This window comes from Buceros rhinoceros, unplaced genomic scaffold (genome assembly GCF_000710305.1).
Source record: "Buceros rhinoceros silvestris isolate BGI_N320 unplaced genomic scaffold, ASM71030v1 scaffold303, whole genome shotgun sequence".
In the NCBI taxonomy this organism is placed as follows: Eukaryota; Metazoa; Chordata; class Aves; order Bucerotiformes; family Bucerotidae; genus Buceros; species Buceros rhinoceros.
In genome coordinates, this window is record NW_010405137.1 from 5,107 (window position 1) to 22,594 (window position 17,488).

Genomic DNA, 17,488 nt, shown 5'->3' on the forward strand with positions numbered 1-17,488 from the left:
AATGTGGTCTAAATCCCAGGATCCTGAACCAAACCCCAGTATCAGTGTCTATTTTGTTATCTTCTGAAAACAGCAGAAAGAGGGGAAGAGCACAAGTGTAGATGAAGGGAAGCCCATTGCTCACTTGGTCCCTAATTTAATTGTGTAGCTGCTCCTTCCCTGTAAGGATGAAACAGTAGCACCTAAACATTATTGCTTGATTGTGATGACCTTTTTCCCCATATCTTCTTTCCCAGTTGCAACAGGAATATATGTTGTAAAATATCTAAGTGTAAATATAATGTCAAGCTCTACGAAGATCAGTAAGCTGCAGTTCTACACACATTTTTAAGCTGGAATCTTGCTTGCCTCAGATGCCATTGTGAAGCTGAGAGGCTGAACCTGTGCGATGATGGTCAGGATTTGATCCTGTCACATGAAAAAAAGCCATGAACAGCTGAAACTGCTTTTAAAGAGGTCACAGCCACAGCTCTTCTGCTTCTGGTTCATTCAAAGTGACCCCTTCCTCATTCTGCCTCCTTCAAGCGCACTGCTTTGTTGTTTCTTTCTTCCTGGAACCTAAAGAGTGAATGAAAATCTTGCTATTTGGGATGGCATTAAGAAAAAAAAAGGCAAATAAAGACACTTTAATTGCATGGGATTTCTGGTTTCAAAGTGGGAGGGAAAAATAGCTGTGTGCCTGGTACACAGAGAGACCTTTCTCTTCCCCTTTGTGGCAGAGGAATCAATGGAATTCATATAAAAGAAGGAAGGGGGTGGGAAAAGAGATAGGAGATGCCTTGCTCGGTACCAGCAGGTCACAAGCCTCATGAGGCTCGAGCAGAGCTTGCAAGGAAGTTGCTGACTGTATCTCCATGTGTACCTTTTTGTTCCTTGCCTTGGATTTGCTGGTCAGTGGCATGCTGCTTTGCCTGGCTCTCCATAGAGCTTGTAGCCTACAGGAATTTGGACAGAGTGGTACAGACATCGCCGACAGAGACTCTGATCACTGACTATCCCTTTAAATGCAGTCTCATGACTTAGTCTTTACTGCACTACCTATTAAAGAAGGAGACAAGACGTACATAGACAGCTTCCATTCAGACACCCAGAAGGACACAGAAAGGCAAGACCATTTAACAGAGCTAACTGTGAGTAAATACGAGGCATTAGAAGTACTCTGTAGAGCAAAGGGCATGGAGAAAGATTTGTAAGAAATCCTGAAGTGAAAGAAGGTGCAGTATTTTTTAAAATATTCTTGCATACAATGTTCAAAAGGCAAAATTCTGTAAAGAAAACTATCCTGTCATTTCAGCATTATTCCTTTAAATATGAATCGAAGTGTCTCTTAATATAACATTGACCAGTGCTTGATTTCCCATAAAAATCCAAAGCAGTGGTTTTGTGCTGCAAGCACTGGAGCCCTTTACAAATATAACCTTTTTTCACTGGGATAAATTTCATAGAAAGAATATGGGGAGGGGGGGGAGGGGAGTGGGATGTGGGGGGAGGAGGCGTGTGAATTTAAAGCCAGCCTTTTGCAAACTTCCGGGGGAAAAATTTAAAAAAAAAAAGAGGGGGGGGGGGGGGGAGGGGAGTGGGATGTGGGGGGAGGAGGCGTGTGAATTTAAAGCCAGCCTTTTGCAAACTTGGATCTAAAGCTCAGCCTGGAGCCTCCAATTAGATACCCGCACCTCTCAAGGGGTGGCCTTCCTTCTGGGAGTGATGTATGCTAGGGACAGAAAGGAGCTGTGGGTGCTCAGCAGCACAGAGACCGCACTAAGGTGTCCCATCATGCATGCAGGTAGCTAACTTTTTAACCAAGGGGCTCCGTGTCTCCATACACTGTAATGGCCCACCATCCCATATGGGTACAGCATTCTGGAAAACTCAGTCCTTGCTAGTCAACAAAGTCATTGGCATGTCCCTACCTCTGTTTTTTTCAGAGTAGCTATACTGGGTAGACCTAAACAAGTGTTTTAACAGTCATCATTACTATTGCAAGTGATATTTTAACACTAATGGAAAAAGAAGGTTCCTCTGTCAGCTCAGCCTCTTGCTTGGCTAAACATATCTTTATTATTAATTGCAGGTATGATTACCTGGTGGAGAGTGTTCCCAGCTTGCCTTCATGCTGCCCATTTTTATCTCTGCATTTATCCTGTCTGCTTGCTGCTTAACGAAAGCAAATTGCATGTCCTATGATGAGCTGAAAGAGCTGAAGACTGAATTTGCCATGAGGCTCTACCAGCAAGTATCTGAAGCAGAGAACAGAACCAATCTGGTAGTCTCTCCAGCAAGTGTGGCTGTTTCTTTGGAGCTGCTGCAGTTTGGAGCTCAAGGGAATACCTTGATGGAGCTGCAGGATGCCCTAGGATACAACATTCATGGTAAAGTAAAATAAATAGTTCTTGTCTTACATTTTGCAATAAATTGACAGCTTTGCTAATGAGACAGCAATTGCACATGTCATACCGAACTTCTGTCTTCTGTCTCACTGCAAGATGTAGCTTAGGAATGTTTTCTCCATCTTTGAGAGCCAGGTATCATCCAGACAAGTGAAACTCAAGAGAGCATTTGATGCACATGATAGCATTCTTCTTTTTTCTTGACCAGTGCTGCTTCTTTTACTGCACCAAAATACAATGACATCTAGAAAATCTACTTCCATGAACAGCAGAATTGCTCCTGTTTTCCCAGAGGTTCATCATGTCCAGTGTCTCCTAGCCTCCCCTACATCCTCTGCGAGGAGGTGCCAGGCAGAGGACAGTCTGCCTTATCCCACTTATGTTTTCTCTTGTATCTCATTAATAAATTTTATTAAACCTTTAGAAATTGAATTATCTTTAAGACTTTGCACCTTTTTCTAATGTTATTACAACTGGTCAAAAAGATGAAAAGTTATTAGAAGGAGACTGGTGGAGAGATATATACACTGACAGATGGATGCTGCAATTGCATTTTTTCCCCCTGAAGCAGGCTAACATAAAAGCTTACTGGGAATCTGGAAAGGATATAGAAAAGGCAGATGTCTTAAAATCTAACATTAAGCCAGCTGAATTTAAGGATGCTGTTTTCTTCTTAGCTCTGGATTATCCTGCCATCTCACATCATGTGTCAAAAACTATTTTACATTATGGTCAAGAAGTTTATGAAAAGCAGATGATGCTTCATCTTCAAAATTTCCAGATTACGTAGAAGACTTACGTATAGAGATGACACTGCTATGTAATTTCAGTGTATGAAAGCTAAAGATAAAACCTACAGCAATTTCACCATCCTGGGCTGTAACCTGCCCTGGTCACCATTACCATTTTGTATAGCATTGATATTCACAACCAACAGAGCAGCAAGAGCTACCCCTGGCAGATACACACAGATACAGCTGCATGAGCAGACACAAGGATGGTGCATCTATATTATTAGCAGCTGATATAATGAAGTCTTGCCAACAAGACTCCTGTTTCTGTACATTCAGTAGGGTAATTTTAAACAGCATTAATTCATACAAGGATTGTACCTTGTATAACATCGTATATGTATGTATACATTTCTGATCATTGGGGGCTCAATTATTAAGAAAGAAACTTAAGAATAAAATTGCGCAGTGAAATTCAAGCACAGATCTCCACAGGAAATTTAACAAAGAGAAGTTAATGACCTGCTAACTCTTTTGTGCTACTGCCTTCTGGTGTAGCACATCATGTCAAGTAGACATTTTATCTCCATTTTAGTCATCTGTGGCACAAGCCACGAGAGCTTTGGCTTTCAGTAATATTAATGCATGAGTGTGAAAATAAAGTAGGATGGGGTCTATTGCAATTGGTTATAACAGAATTTCCAGTGACAGCGAAAGAAACCACCTGCTCAAAAGGTTCGAATCAAATAAATTAATCAAATACTTAAATTTCCTATCAAGTGAGTAAAACCAAATCACATGTGTATGCACATCTGATAAAATTCCATTCTTCTGTTAGATGTTTGCATTAATGTTTCTATTTGTCTGTCCTCAACAATAATGAAGGATGTGGTTAAAACCTTAGCAGACTGAAAACAATAAAAACATTGATGGTTCGTTCCCTATTCATGGAGAATCCGCTCTTACATGCACTTGTAATCTTCTTTTAATGTTTGGAAGATTTGTTCACCTTTATTCTAGTACTAAGAAAAACAATGTATAAAGAGATGTCTCTCTAGACAGATAAAATGACACACTTTAAAATGCTTCTCCTTGCCATTTTATTCTATCTTCCACGGTAGAGTGTTATAAAGCATTTTTGAACTGTTTTCTGAGTAAGAATTCAGGACTTTGGTTAGCTAAGCACTTTGATATGGCTGAAGTTACAAACTCAGGAGACCACACCTCATGCTAACATCTGCTTCAAATTTACCATCTTTGATTTCTCACATCCTCCAGAGAGTTTGCCAAATGCTTCCACACTAATGCAAAACACATGAGAAAAACACTTTGCACCTCAGACCATGTGAGTTTTCTTGACATCTGTTCAAGGAGTTCAATATTTTATCCCTTAAAGGGTAATAGATCTAAATGTTAATACCAAACTTCCCATAGGTGATTAGTCATCCTGCAGGCTATTAAAGGCGTGCTATTAGGTCAGAAAACATGCACTGGATTCTCAGGTGGTAGAAAACAGCAGACGTGAAACTCCCCTCTTACCCCATCAAGGACCTGAATCAATGCAGTAGAAGTCTCCTGATGAGATCAGGGATCTGGCTGGCAGCTGGAGGCTCACAGCGGTCCTGCCCTTGGCTTGACACTCAGCCTAGGGCAGGTCGGTCCAGGCAGGATGGATTCTTCTCTGGTTAGCTGCCTCAAACTGCCCACGTCCCAGTTGCAGCCCAGCTGACTTCCCTCCAGCACTTCCTACACCCTCAGGCATCTGGAGAAAATGGGTGATGCCCTTCTTTGCCTAAGAGCAACCTGGAGCCAGAAGCAAGATTTCCAGCCATGGCCATAGGGAGCCGGGTACCTGACAGCTGCCCAGGGCACACCAGGGTTTCAGGCCAAGACAGAGGAGCATCAGAGCTGAGCACAGCACCCTGGAAGAGCAAGGGCTACAATACAGACCCTTCTTCGAGGTGGTGGACAGCAATTTGTTGCTTAGGTTTCACACAGAAATTGGAACACCTGGTGCCTCTTCCCTCAGTGAAAGCAGAGAAGTCCTAGTGGTATCGCAGAGCCAAGAGGCACTGATGTCTTGCTGAAGAAAAGCATTCTGCAGACATTTCTCAGACCTCAGGGGAAGGTTATTTATGAAAGGAGGAACCTGCTGGAAACATCTTAAAGGCAAGTGACAAGTTCAACAAGACTTTAATCAGCTGGATATAGGCAAGTATCCTTCAAGGCACAAAAGGGATATGAGAAAAGGGCTGAACTGCAAACAGAAGTTTGAGAAGATTTGACACAGAGCCTATCAGCATTGTTCAGACTCGGTGCAAGTCCCAGGCCTCAGGAGGTCACCTTGGCATGACCCATCCCATCACAAACCATTACTGTGAGCAAAATAATGACAGCCAGAAACGGCTGCAAATCACCCTTCAGGAAAGCCTACTAGAAACTTCATGACTTTAAAAACACAAGATCCTCTAAATTTGCAGGACTCACTCACGTTCTCGTTGGGCCCACATCTCAACCCTATATCCATCACATAAGCCACCATCATCCTGATCTAGTTGAAGAAGTTCCTGCTCATTGCAGGGGGTTGGACTAGATGACCTTAAATGTCCCTTCCAACCCAGATGATTCTGTGATTCTATGATATATCATGAGCTCCCCAGGAACAGCAGACTGGAGCACTATTCAACTGTTTTCATTAGTAGACAACAAACTAGAGAATATATTACCAACTTTTTGAGCTCATAGCTGCTGCAAGCATTTTGAAAGATCAGAATAGAATTCAAAAGAATCGTGGAAAATTGGAGAAAGGTGTGAAGTGAATAGGACACAATTCGAGAAGGACAAGTGCAAAAGTCTACATTAAGAAAGAATAATCAGCCATTCATATTGGGGAATAATGAGTTAAAGAATAATTTTTTAGGAAAGGATCTGAGGGGTCTTAGGAATTAAAAAGAATATTGAATGGGAGATGTAATTGTGTTTCAGAAAAGTCAGGCACTGTTGTGCATTGTATGAAGACAAGAGGGGTAGTAGAGACAGACCTAGGGCAGTCAGGGAGGTGTCTTTCCTGGGGTGGGTGGCATCAAGTGAGCAGAGTCACTTGTAGCACACATGAAACAGCTTATCAGCTCTATACTGGGTCAGTTTGGGGCAACATCCTTGAAGAGCAGCATGCGTTTCTTATGAACTGGAAGAGCTGTGTTTGCATAGAGGTGTGAGCTGGGTACGAAATCAGCCACTTGACATTATCTGCACTAGGATGATTTCTACAGCAACATGAATAGCACTTTCTTGTGTCCAGCGTGTTACCGTCCTGGACAGTAATACCCACTGAAGTCAAGGGTGCTTCAGTTTTTATAGTGCTTTAACTTTCAGAGGACCCTGCTATCAGCAGTGGCGCTCAGAGCAGCTGAGCCCTGGTGCAATCTCTGCTGCCCTTAGCCTCCACATGATAACGGCATTTTCTCTCTCTCTTGCTTGGCAGATCAAAGTGTGCAGGATTTCTTGCACACAGTGTACGAAGGAATGACCAACTCCAGCCAAGGCACGATGGTTCAGCTGGCGTGTTCCTTCTTCATGGACACCAGCGTACAGCTCTCGCCCATCTTTGCTGGACGTGCTGTGCGCTGGGCAAACAGCAGCCTCCAGCAAACCAACTTCACTGACCCCAACAGAACCACAGTCCAAATACGGGAATGGATCACCGGTAACCTTGGAGGTAACGTAACAGCCTATGAGAATGAATGCACATTAATAAAATGGAAAATAAGAATAACAAGAGAACCTGCATTTAACCAAGTACAACGTTTTTTGCCACACTCTGGGTTGTGTGGCAACCAAGCAAATCTAATTCTTATGCTGATGCTCATTTCTAATGTGAGGCAAGAGGTAGAATAGGTCTGGACCTGTGAGTATGACTTTGCAGTATCAAGCTGGTAACCACTTGGCCTTGTTTCTCTAATTTTTAAAATGGCAATCCTTTGCAGTGTTTTCAGTTTTAATGAGGATTAGCCAAATTCCCCAGGGACCGAGTCTGCCACGTTGAGTGCTTTCATGCTGCTGTGGGGAACATGCAAGGCCGTAAGCTCAGCAGTCAGACTATGAGTTTAAAAAGTCAAAATGGGAAATAAAATGAACTTACTTTCCACACAAGCAAGAAAAGCAATTAAATTAAGTTTTGTGTTAATGAAAAAATAATTGAAAAAGTAAGTCCTTAAAAGCAGCAGACTGGATCGATTCCCAATTTGCTCCATCGACTAAAGTTACATGAGTGTTAATTTGGCCATCAACACGTAAAGTGATGTTAAACACACACATTACAGCTGCTATTGAAAAAAAAATTCTATCCTTCTCAAATGAACTGTAATAAGTATCCAGCTACATGACAGAGAAGTATTGCTCTAGAGGAGGAACTAAAATGGGAGTTCATACTGTGGTACTCATATGAGTACAGATGAATTAAAAGTGGATCACACTTCCGAAAATCTTTGAGATACCCAAAGCAGCACTAGCTGAGCCGCCAGCTGAGTAAGAGAAAAAGAGAACTAGGATATGAGCTGCAGTTGTCTTAGTTACTTCATAAAGCAATCTGTAATCATGAATCCATTTCAGGGGGGATTTCTGGCACTAAAGGTGAACCTCTGCAAGGTATGTGTGGGCACATTTAAGAAGACCCGTTAGGGCCAGGGCTTGGTACTGAGCACTGGGCTGCTGTCATCTATGCTGTCCAGAGAGTAGCACAGTCCTGGCACAACTTTGGCTCTCAGCATTGACTCATTTGATCTTGGTTAAGGGGAGAACATGGACCAACAGGCAACCCCAATATGTTGGATGGGGAGGGGAAGATAGAGGGTTTAGCAGTGCCTTCTGAGTTGTGCCTCTTGCCCTTAGGGATGGAGAATGATCCTGTCTTGGTTTATTTATTCACACAGACCTAGTCTTTAGGCATGTGTTCCCATCCTCCTCTCTTTTCTGTGCAGATGGGAACGTGCATGGTGTGCCATTGGAGAACACTGGGTCAGCGCTCAGCCAGGTCACCCTGGTCAGCACCATGTACTTCAAAAGCACGTGGCAAAAGAAGTTTTCCTTCATGGATACCCAGATGTTGTCCTTTATCACGGCGGAGGGCTCAACCCTGAAAGTGCCCACAATGCATCACACAGATGAAGTTAACTACGGTAACCGTCCTTGATCCAGATTTGCTCTAAAGTACAACATGCAACAGTTTTATTTATTTAATTTTCACAGCTACCGCACTAAGAGGTGTTTTTGGAGAGGTCTCAGAAAATCACATCGAACAAAGAGACCACCTGGGTGGGTAACCAAATTGCCACCTTACAATCCCAGGCAACCACGAAAGAGATCCTGGGTTCAAAATGGTTTCTACAGTATCTACTGTCCATGCCCCGTCCCTCACAGACCAGCACCTCCCAGCACTCCATAACAAAGTTATCAGCTATAGCAAACAACCCAAAGGCATAAAGATAACATGCCAGGAGAAGGGAACAGGAGAGATTGGTATACAAAGGCCTTTGCAACAGCAGAGAACTTGTTAAATAAATCTGCCTAGGAAGGGAGGACCCTAGGAAGCATACCTGATCCCATGACAAAGGGGCAGATAAGACTAGAACAAGATCAAGCTCCTATCAATTTGATTTGTGAGGTGGGTAAGAAATTTCTGGGCCCTTCATCCTGATCATTGTTTGTCCCTTGAGTGTGCGAGCACCAGAGAGAGGATGATATTACCAGGAGCACCAGTACTGCACACCCATCCCTCCTTTTTTGGTCACAGCCTTTCTCCAAGGCTTTAGGGTAAAATTGCAAATCTTCAGAGTCAAATTCTGCAACAAAGGGGAGAGAAATTTTTATGGCACTTATACCCAGTCAGTGGATGCTGTCAGCATGGGATTAAAACAATACAAATACAGATCAAACATTTATTTGTAAACTATATGGATATAGTGTATGCTCCTTTCAAAGGCCTGAATTACGTGGGTTACTGACAGAAGAACTCGTGCTGTAGGCTTAATTTTCTACCACCAGCCCTACAATCTCTTTCAAAACATAGCAAGTTCCTTTCCCTTCTACCCTAAATTTCAGATCTGCACTTGAGTAAATACCTTCCTAATTCCAAGTCTAATTTTTTAAAAAAACAATTTATATCTCTTAGCATCATGCCAACTTTATCCTTTAAGCTAAATAGTTTCTCTTCAGCTTTTATATTTCCTCCCAAATTACTTGCCTATCACCAAGCTGCCTCTCAATTTCCCATTAGCTAAGCTGAAGAGGCCAGGCTCTTCTAATCTATTTAAAAAAACAGATACTCCAATTCTCTACCAGTCCTTTTCTGCACTTTGCCAATTCAAATTAATCTTTCTTGAAAATAAGCAACCAGGAATGTACACAACACTTTTGATGGGGTCACATCCATGCTCGATAAAATGCTCTTAGCATTTCTATGACTTGCTAAAAATACCTTGTGTAGTGCACCACAGAATCAGCTCAGGACAGTCACTCAAGCTTGACCCCAAATGGCCTTTTTTCTTTCTGCACCTTTTTCCACCTGATGAGTCCTAGGTATAATAAGGGGAGGGAAATCTCCACAGGTGCGTACTCTTTTTTTGTGTTTCTGAACTATCATTTGATTTCCACCACTTCAGTCACCACAGTAACTTCACTACTGGTCTTTGATTAAAGTCTCAAGTGCTGGCAGTACTTTGGAAAGCCATAGGTAACCTCTTTTCAACCTAGGAGCCCCACTTTTAACTTGGCTCATTGTAGTTTCCCCTACAAGTGGCTGCTTGCTGCCTTTTATTTCTTGCTAGTTGCCATCACTTCCACCTGTAAATAATGCCATAGTGAAATTACATTTAATGTTTTACTTAAAACTAGGTGGTTGGATCTGTGCCTTTTCACCCAATTAGTTACCAGGTCAAAAGAGCTTATAGATTTGTTTACTAGGGTCTACCTGATGTTGCAATTTATCTCACTTTCTATACCCCTCTGTGACCTGATTCTTCTCCAGAGTATGTTCTAAAACTTCTCAAAGACCTAAAATTTCCCAGACCACTTTCTTTTTCTTTATAAGTATAGTCCTGTTTTCCAGTCACGGGACACAACTGAATCTATAGGTCTCCTAATAATCTTTGATGACACATTTGCAGTTTCACATTCAAGTGCTTTTTGTATTATGGAGTAGTGATCATCCAGGCCCCAGATTATTTTTTTCCTCTCTTAAGTAGTTTAAACTTTGTTTCTGTCTCTGGTGTTGTAGTACCTCCTGTTCTCGTTTCCTTTAGGAACCTCACCATTATCCTTTGCCATATCATCAGATTTTTCCTTTCCCACCAGTTTCAGCAAATAATTAGGATGATTCTAAAAAACATCATATTCAGTGTTCTGCAGCACCATTTTTCCTTCTTTTTTCTCTTGTTTATATGGCTAAAATATTTTACTTGTCTGTGCAACAGTCACATCAGTCAGGCAGTTGGCCTCTCATTATTTCTATGCCAGCTCCCAAGTGGCTTCACACCTCTGACTTGGAGCGCTCCCACCCTCTTTGCATCTGAATCTTTCATAAGTTCATCGACTTTACTCAGGAGTGCAGCACTTCCCTTTCCAAAATGCTACACCTTATCATCCTTGCTGTTGAGTAACATAAACTACTACATCAACTCATGATCTTCCAGTCCCCTGATTGTGGATAACCAGCTCACTGTAGGGCCTTTGCTGCTTGTGAAATCTGGAATAGTGTCACCCTTCGTTGCTTCGTGAGCTATGCACTTTACAGGTTCCTTGGGACTAACACACAGCTGTTAGCTCAGGAATAGATCTTTCATCCAAACCTCATCTTTACGAGTCAGATAAAGAAATGAGAGGTCTAAAATGACAGAAGGCAGGGGGCTGGCAGTGCTTATACAAGTGAGTAAAGACCAATGATCAGAAACCCAGCAGCTGAGCTGCACAGTGACCATGTATTTACTCCTAAGCTCTTGCAAACTTGATGCGAATTTATTAGTTGTGCTTCTCTGACCATTTGCCTACACACAAGAACTCCATCCTATCATCCTTAAGTAGGTAGCTGGAACGTTAAATATTTGCTCAGAAAAAGAAAGTAAACCAAAATACTGGAATTATCTTTCCATCTGATCTGAAATGTGTGAGCTCTCTGTCACTGGAGAGATTTTCGAGGAAAGCTGAAATGAGAGGGTTTGTTTAAAATTTGCTGATTGACAGATTTGATAGAACCAAATATCAGTCTTTGTCACCAGAAATGTTAGAAACATTTCTAACAAATTAGTTTGAAATTAATACAAAAGACAAGTTTACTACAGCAAAATGAAGCATGAGATAACTTTCTCTCATTATTGAATTGTAGCAGCTGTCTACAATTAGGTTAAAAACACAGAGCAAGAACAATTAGCTGTGGCCTGTTATCGATCTCAGCATTTACAACATTGTTCATCGTTTTAACGTGGTCACGCAGAACAATTAATGCTGCTCCAAGAAAATGTCAACATTACTAGCAATTCAAGCAGTTCAAGTTAGGAACACTAAATGTTCTGCCTCAATAATCTCAAGTCTTTGATTTTCTTTCTAATTAACAAATAGGATCTGTATAACCTTTGTTCACAACGTGCTGACTCCAAAATACCAGCATGCCCACAGATTAAACCTCTCATGTTCAGTGCACTACAAATATAAATCTTCCCCGCTTGCCCGCTACAAACCAGAAGGTCTTTTCTTGGCACAGCGATCCACATGCTGGGAGGTGGTTTTAACAGCGCAGTTCCTCTCCACATTGCATGGCAGGAGGGCTAGAGAGCCTGAAACTTAATCTAGCAGAATAATCAACAGTTAATGAATCCTATGTAACCTGTATCTGCAAAACCAACAAATGCTGTACTCTAAACATTTGAGTCATCCTAGAGCTACTTATTTATTGGTAAATATTAAAGTATTATTATGAACATGACCTACCTATAGATGTGGTGCTTAGTGACATGGCTTAGTGGTGGACTTGACTACGTTAGGATAATGATCAATGATCTTAAAGGTCTTTTCCAACCTAAATAATTCTATGCTATTTACAACCAATGACTCAAAAAGTTTATCTACCCCTGAAGATACAACTCCTACAGCTGGGTGAAGATGGAATAGATTAAATATTTTGGATGACCTGCAGCAATGGCAATAAGTCATTTGCTTGTAACATGTATTTAACTCCTGGCCTGCTAACTATAGCTGAGTGTTTCTGAAATGCTATTTATTGGATTATTAGATGAGAAAATGAGGAAATAAAACTGTGATAATTGAATCCATTCTACTGTGTAACAGAGTCCATTAGAAACGCTTGGACTAATTGTTCACTGAAATATGGAATTAAAGTGGTGCTTTTAAATGGCTGATACAAATTGTTACATAATTATTACAAGTTCAGAAGCCCACCAGCTCTTACTTTCGAGACTAGTTTTTATAACCTCAGTCTGATTTTTATATGTTTTAGGTCTAGATTTTCAAACATAAGAGATTTGGTGCTTAAATAAGTATGAAACCTAACTACTTTATTGTTTAATGCAGCTATTTGTTTCTTGAAACAAGGTTAAATCTGATTTTTAAAGGTAGTAAAGACAGAAACATGAGGCAAAGTAGGTTTGGGTTAATTCAACAGGACATTCCTCATTTTGGTTTTGTAATTTCTTTCAGTAGTGAAAGGTATTAGATGGAAACCACAGAGAAAATTACGAGCTTACTCAAAGAACAAACATTGCAGGAACAGTCACCATAAAGTTACTGTCATTGCCTGGGTAATGTTTTTTAAACTCTGAGTAAGGAGGACAGCTACTATATGAGAAAGTAATAAAATATCCATGCTCTATGGAGGCAGTGCTTCAGGTACTGTTACTGTCATTGACATTTTTCTGCCAAGATATATATTATCTATTCATTTATTTTGATGTGATCAGCTCTGTTCAAATGAGCTCCTGTTGTGAGTTAAGAGCAACCTGAGCTGGCTGCAAGAGCCCATGTGTTAGAGACAACCCCTTATACCCCATCACTGGGATTCTGACCTGTCTGCTGACCCAGGCTTGGGTTGTGGGGTTTGGGGTTTTTTCCCCACTTGAATGATGAAATAAGATCTATTTTTGCCCACCCGCAGGCCAGTTTCAGACTGCATCTCTGGAGGGTTTCAGCATGGTCGAGTTACCCTACCTGGGGGAGAAACTCAGCATGTTCCTAGTGCTTCCCAGCCATAAAAGAACATCTTTGTCCCAGATTGAGTCTCACCTTTCTGCCAAAACCATAACCCTGTGGGCCAACAGCTTAAGGAGAACGAAGATGGACATTTTCCTACCTAGGTAAGCAACGTTAGTACTCCAAGACGGCTTCACTGCTTCAGCTGTCAGAATTCTGTGATAGTACTGACAAGAGCAATGCATAAGATAATATCAGACGAGGTCCTTTTGGTTTTGTTATTCATCGCATGATCATAAAAACTCTAACCCTTTCTTAGGCCAGGAAGAGTGAGCTGGGAATGCCAAAACTTTCTGGTATGCTCCGGACTATTTAAAAAACAAGTATTTCAGTTGCTCCTGTAGCTTTTTTTGTAAAATTTGTTTGGCCTATAACAATCCCTTATGGATCTAAAAGAGGGAAATGTTCCGGGCCCTTTCCCACGCTCTGTTTTTCTCTTTGCTTAAGGAATAATAAATACACAACCTTTAAAAAACCCAGAATAGCTTATTTTTACAACTTGTTAGTGTACTACAAAAGTAGTCTGCAAAGAATTTGGGGCTCCCCACCAGTCATACCCGGCTTTCCGTGCACAAAGCAGGATTCAGCCATCCATTTTCCACATTAGTCATTCACTGTTGCTAGCAAATGCATATGTCCTGGCGGTACTTTCTATCATCCGTTCAAATGCAATTGCTTAGCGGGAAGAATCAGGTGCAGAAGGGCTTTTTGTGGCTGTACTATCATATGGATTAGCATGGAAGGGCTTCATTATACATCCCTTACAATGCATTCCTCACATTAATAAAGCACTGAAAAACAATTTAACGTTAATATTCTTCTTCTCCAAGCTAATCTTTGGCAAATGTTTCAAAGGGCCCTTTGCTGCAGCCAAAGAGATTGTTATAAAGAGGACACTTGGGGAAATGCAGAGTTCCTGTGTCAGGAAGAGTGAGAGGCGGTCTGATTGCAGTAGATGGAGGTGAGGGATTCCTTCTGTTAACATCTTCAGGTAAAGATGAGTTGGTTTTCTGCAAAGTACACTTAAGCAGATGGAATGCATTGGGCTCATACAGAAATAGATGGATGAAATACAAAAGCTTGAAATAAATTGCATCTGTTCCACCTTTTAACTCTATCAAACTACAAATCCCGCATTTACATGAAATCTATCTTATTAATTTCAGATTCAGTATTCAAAGCCTTTTTGACCTAAAGACAGTTTTTTCTGCCTTGGGAATTAGAGATGCATTTGATCCCATCGCTGCTAATTTTAAAGGCATTTCAGGTAAGAGGCTTGACTGAATAAAAAATTATCCTTACATCTGAATGATTCTACAGACCTGGGCCTTCTGAATGGATTATACTTCTTCCTCTGTGAAACTCTAAAACACAACTCACACTCAACTGTTCTACTTTATTATTAGCAATTGCATTTTGAGCTGTTGTTTTGTAGGAATGAGGAATTTGAGGCTCAGTGTTAGGCTCAGGCTTTAGGCTCAGTGTTAGACAGGGTTGGTTTTGGTCTTGCTTTTTTTTTTTTCCTTTTTCCTTCTTTAAGATTAAAACTGTCAAGACAGTTTGGGCCTGGAAAATGGTTATTTATTCAGAAATGTAGGATACTTTAGTACAACTTGCATTCCTGTTGGTGTTTTGAAATAGTCATTTAAAAGTTAGCAATGCTGGTCTAGCAAGTCTGTGTTCCAGCTTCTGACACTGCAAACAACATTGGCACATGCCCGTGCTGTGTTGGCTTGCTAATCCAGTGACCAGAGGACCACATTATACTCTCCCATTCCTAAAATACTAGTGTTATGTTTGTAAACTGTCTTGGTTTTAGAAGTCTGAAATTATTCTGCTCCTTGGGAAATGAGTATTCCTATTTAATATTAAACACAAAGAGAATCCAGATTATCTATTTTTTCTTTTGATTACTTACAGCAACACAGATTATTTCAACTTAGTCATTTTTGCTCATAGCAAAGACTCAGAGTGGTAGCTGCCCAGGGAGGCGAGGGAGTCCACGCAATCCTTGTGCAAATGAGCGAATAAATGAAACTCCTCCAATTCGGACTAGCCTGCTTTTACAGAAAAGTTGCTTTCCTGGGCTGAACCTCAGAAGGCACGTTACTTACAGGGTTACTTACACGTTACTTACAGGGGTTACTACCCTGTTACTACAGGGTTTTCTAATGCTGCCTTTAAAATTGAGCACAGCATTGTTCTATTACAGTATATAACCCAAACTGCAAAGAGATGCACCTTAAAATAATCTGTTACTGCCCTTTTTTTTGTTAAAGCCTGCTGCTTTGTTTATTGCAAACAGATGTTAAAATACTGTTGCAGATCAATATACTTCACATGGTTAGATTGGGCAACTATTCAAAATTTATTGTTAGCATAACATAAATCCAAAGGGTTGGATTTTAGCAGCACTTAGCAAAGTAAATTAGTGCCTTGATTATACAGATTCAAGAATGACAAGATTCACACTAACCTACTACAAGGTACCTTAAATCAAAATACGTATGTTTAAACACAAAACGTAAAAATATGCATAGAACCAAACAGAAATCCTTGGATCCAGAGCACACTCGCAAATGCACAAAGCAAGAGGTAGAGAGATAGGAGAAAGAGACTAGCCTACAGTCAAAACTTCCCTGTTCGAGTTGAGAGTCAATGCTCACAATGTTTCGGTATTACTCAACCGGCAGTGGTTGAGTCACAAAGAGGTGGTTCTCTCCCAGGCCTTGTGTCAACCTTGCCAGCAGAAGATCCTGAGAGGCATTCCTTTTGGGGAGGTGCTGGATGCAGCCCAGTCCAATCCAGGAGAGCTCAAAGAGTCTCAGTTTGGATCAATATTTATAGGGTCTGAGATAACTGACTTTTGTCAGGTGTTTTTCCACTTTGGCCTATAAATGATACAATGTTTCGGTCTGCACATGTCCAGAACTTGCTGGATGTTAAGGTTCTGGTATTTTTCCATTGCTGGCACGTGCCCAGAACTTGCTGGATCTTGGGTTCCTCGCATCTCCCCTTTGGACCACTACCAAGTACAGTGTACTGGGTCCTGTGAAGGTCCAAGATGATAAGGAGGCAAGTAGGAACCAGGCGTGCCGAGGGAGCACCTCAATGCTCTGCTCCACAGAAGGAGGTAATTGTTATTATCCCAGAGAACAGGGGAGCCAGAAGTGTTAAGGAGGGGTCTTAACACTCTCACACCCTACATTTCACAATCCACATTCGTCCAACGTATTTTTGTGAGATCCAGAGAGGGAAGTCGCACCTGTCACAAGTGGCCCATGAGTGGGGGGAACTGCAGTACATATACTCAAAAAGTGCACAAGGATGTATTTTATAAAGTCAGGATCTATTTAAATAAGACAAATACTTTGAGAAAATGAACTTGATAATAATCAACACCATTTAGCAGCTTCTTTCCTATGTACGCAGTTCAGTGGCTTTCATCACACAGGGTGAGGCGTGTAGAAGTATTTGATGCTGCTTGTGGTAGGGCTAAGGGTTAAAGGAAACGTTGAGACCCTTCTCGGTCCTACTCTGACACTAATCAGTTATGCAACATAATAGTAGGGTTATAGCTATGATGGCCTGAGAGTCACATGAGGCAGGGTTCATAAGGAAGGTTCATCTTTTATTTAACCGATAGAGTTGAAAAAAGAACAGTTAAGTTTCAGTTCCTCTGCAGAAGTCGTAATCTTCAGAATACTTACTCTCAGATCACATTCATGTGTTACTTCATTTCAGACCCAGAATAGCTTCTCTATGCCTGAAAGCTTCCAGCTTTTTCCTACAAAATATATTAGATTCATATAATTTTAAAAATTCTGCCTCTCCCCAGTTTTGCCTTGCTTTTTTCCATCCCAAGTCTTTGACTGGACAAAATTCAGATAGAAACAGATAAAATACTCTTTTAGCAATTCCTTGTTTTCACTTAAACATCAAATTTGATCCTCAGATTCAGATATGAAAGAAAAAAATCTCATTCTTCTCTACTTTCTGACCTCTGCAGTTGGCTGGGGAGAAGCAGATTTACAACACTTTCCTTGATATCTTTCTGAAATTAATTTTTTCCAAGCTCAATTTTATGTCACAGTCACATTGTTTCTTCCCGAAGAG

General features: G+C 41.0%; 1 protein-coding gene across 1 annotated transcript in view; it reads left to right on the plus strand.

Annotated features, from left to right (window-relative positions):
* The first annotated feature begins 2,173 nt into the window (after window positions 1-2,173).
* The window catches only part of SERPINE3 (serpin peptidase inhibitor, clade E (nexin, plasminogen activator inhibitor type 1), member 3), a 21,520-nt gene continuing 6,205 nt past the window's right edge, over window positions 2,174-17,488 (plus strand). The window contains exons 1-5 of the mRNA XM_010133595.1: window positions 2,174-2,369; window positions 6,603-6,836; window positions 8,098-8,295; window positions 13,278-13,476; window positions 14,539-14,639. Of these exons, the coding sequence (XP_010131897.1) occupies window positions 2,174-2,369; window positions 6,603-6,836; window positions 8,098-8,295; window positions 13,278-13,476; window positions 14,539-14,639 (928 nt within the window). The remainder of the gene's footprint in view (window positions 2,370-6,602; window positions 6,837-8,097; window positions 8,296-13,277; window positions 13,477-14,538; window positions 14,640-17,488) is intronic.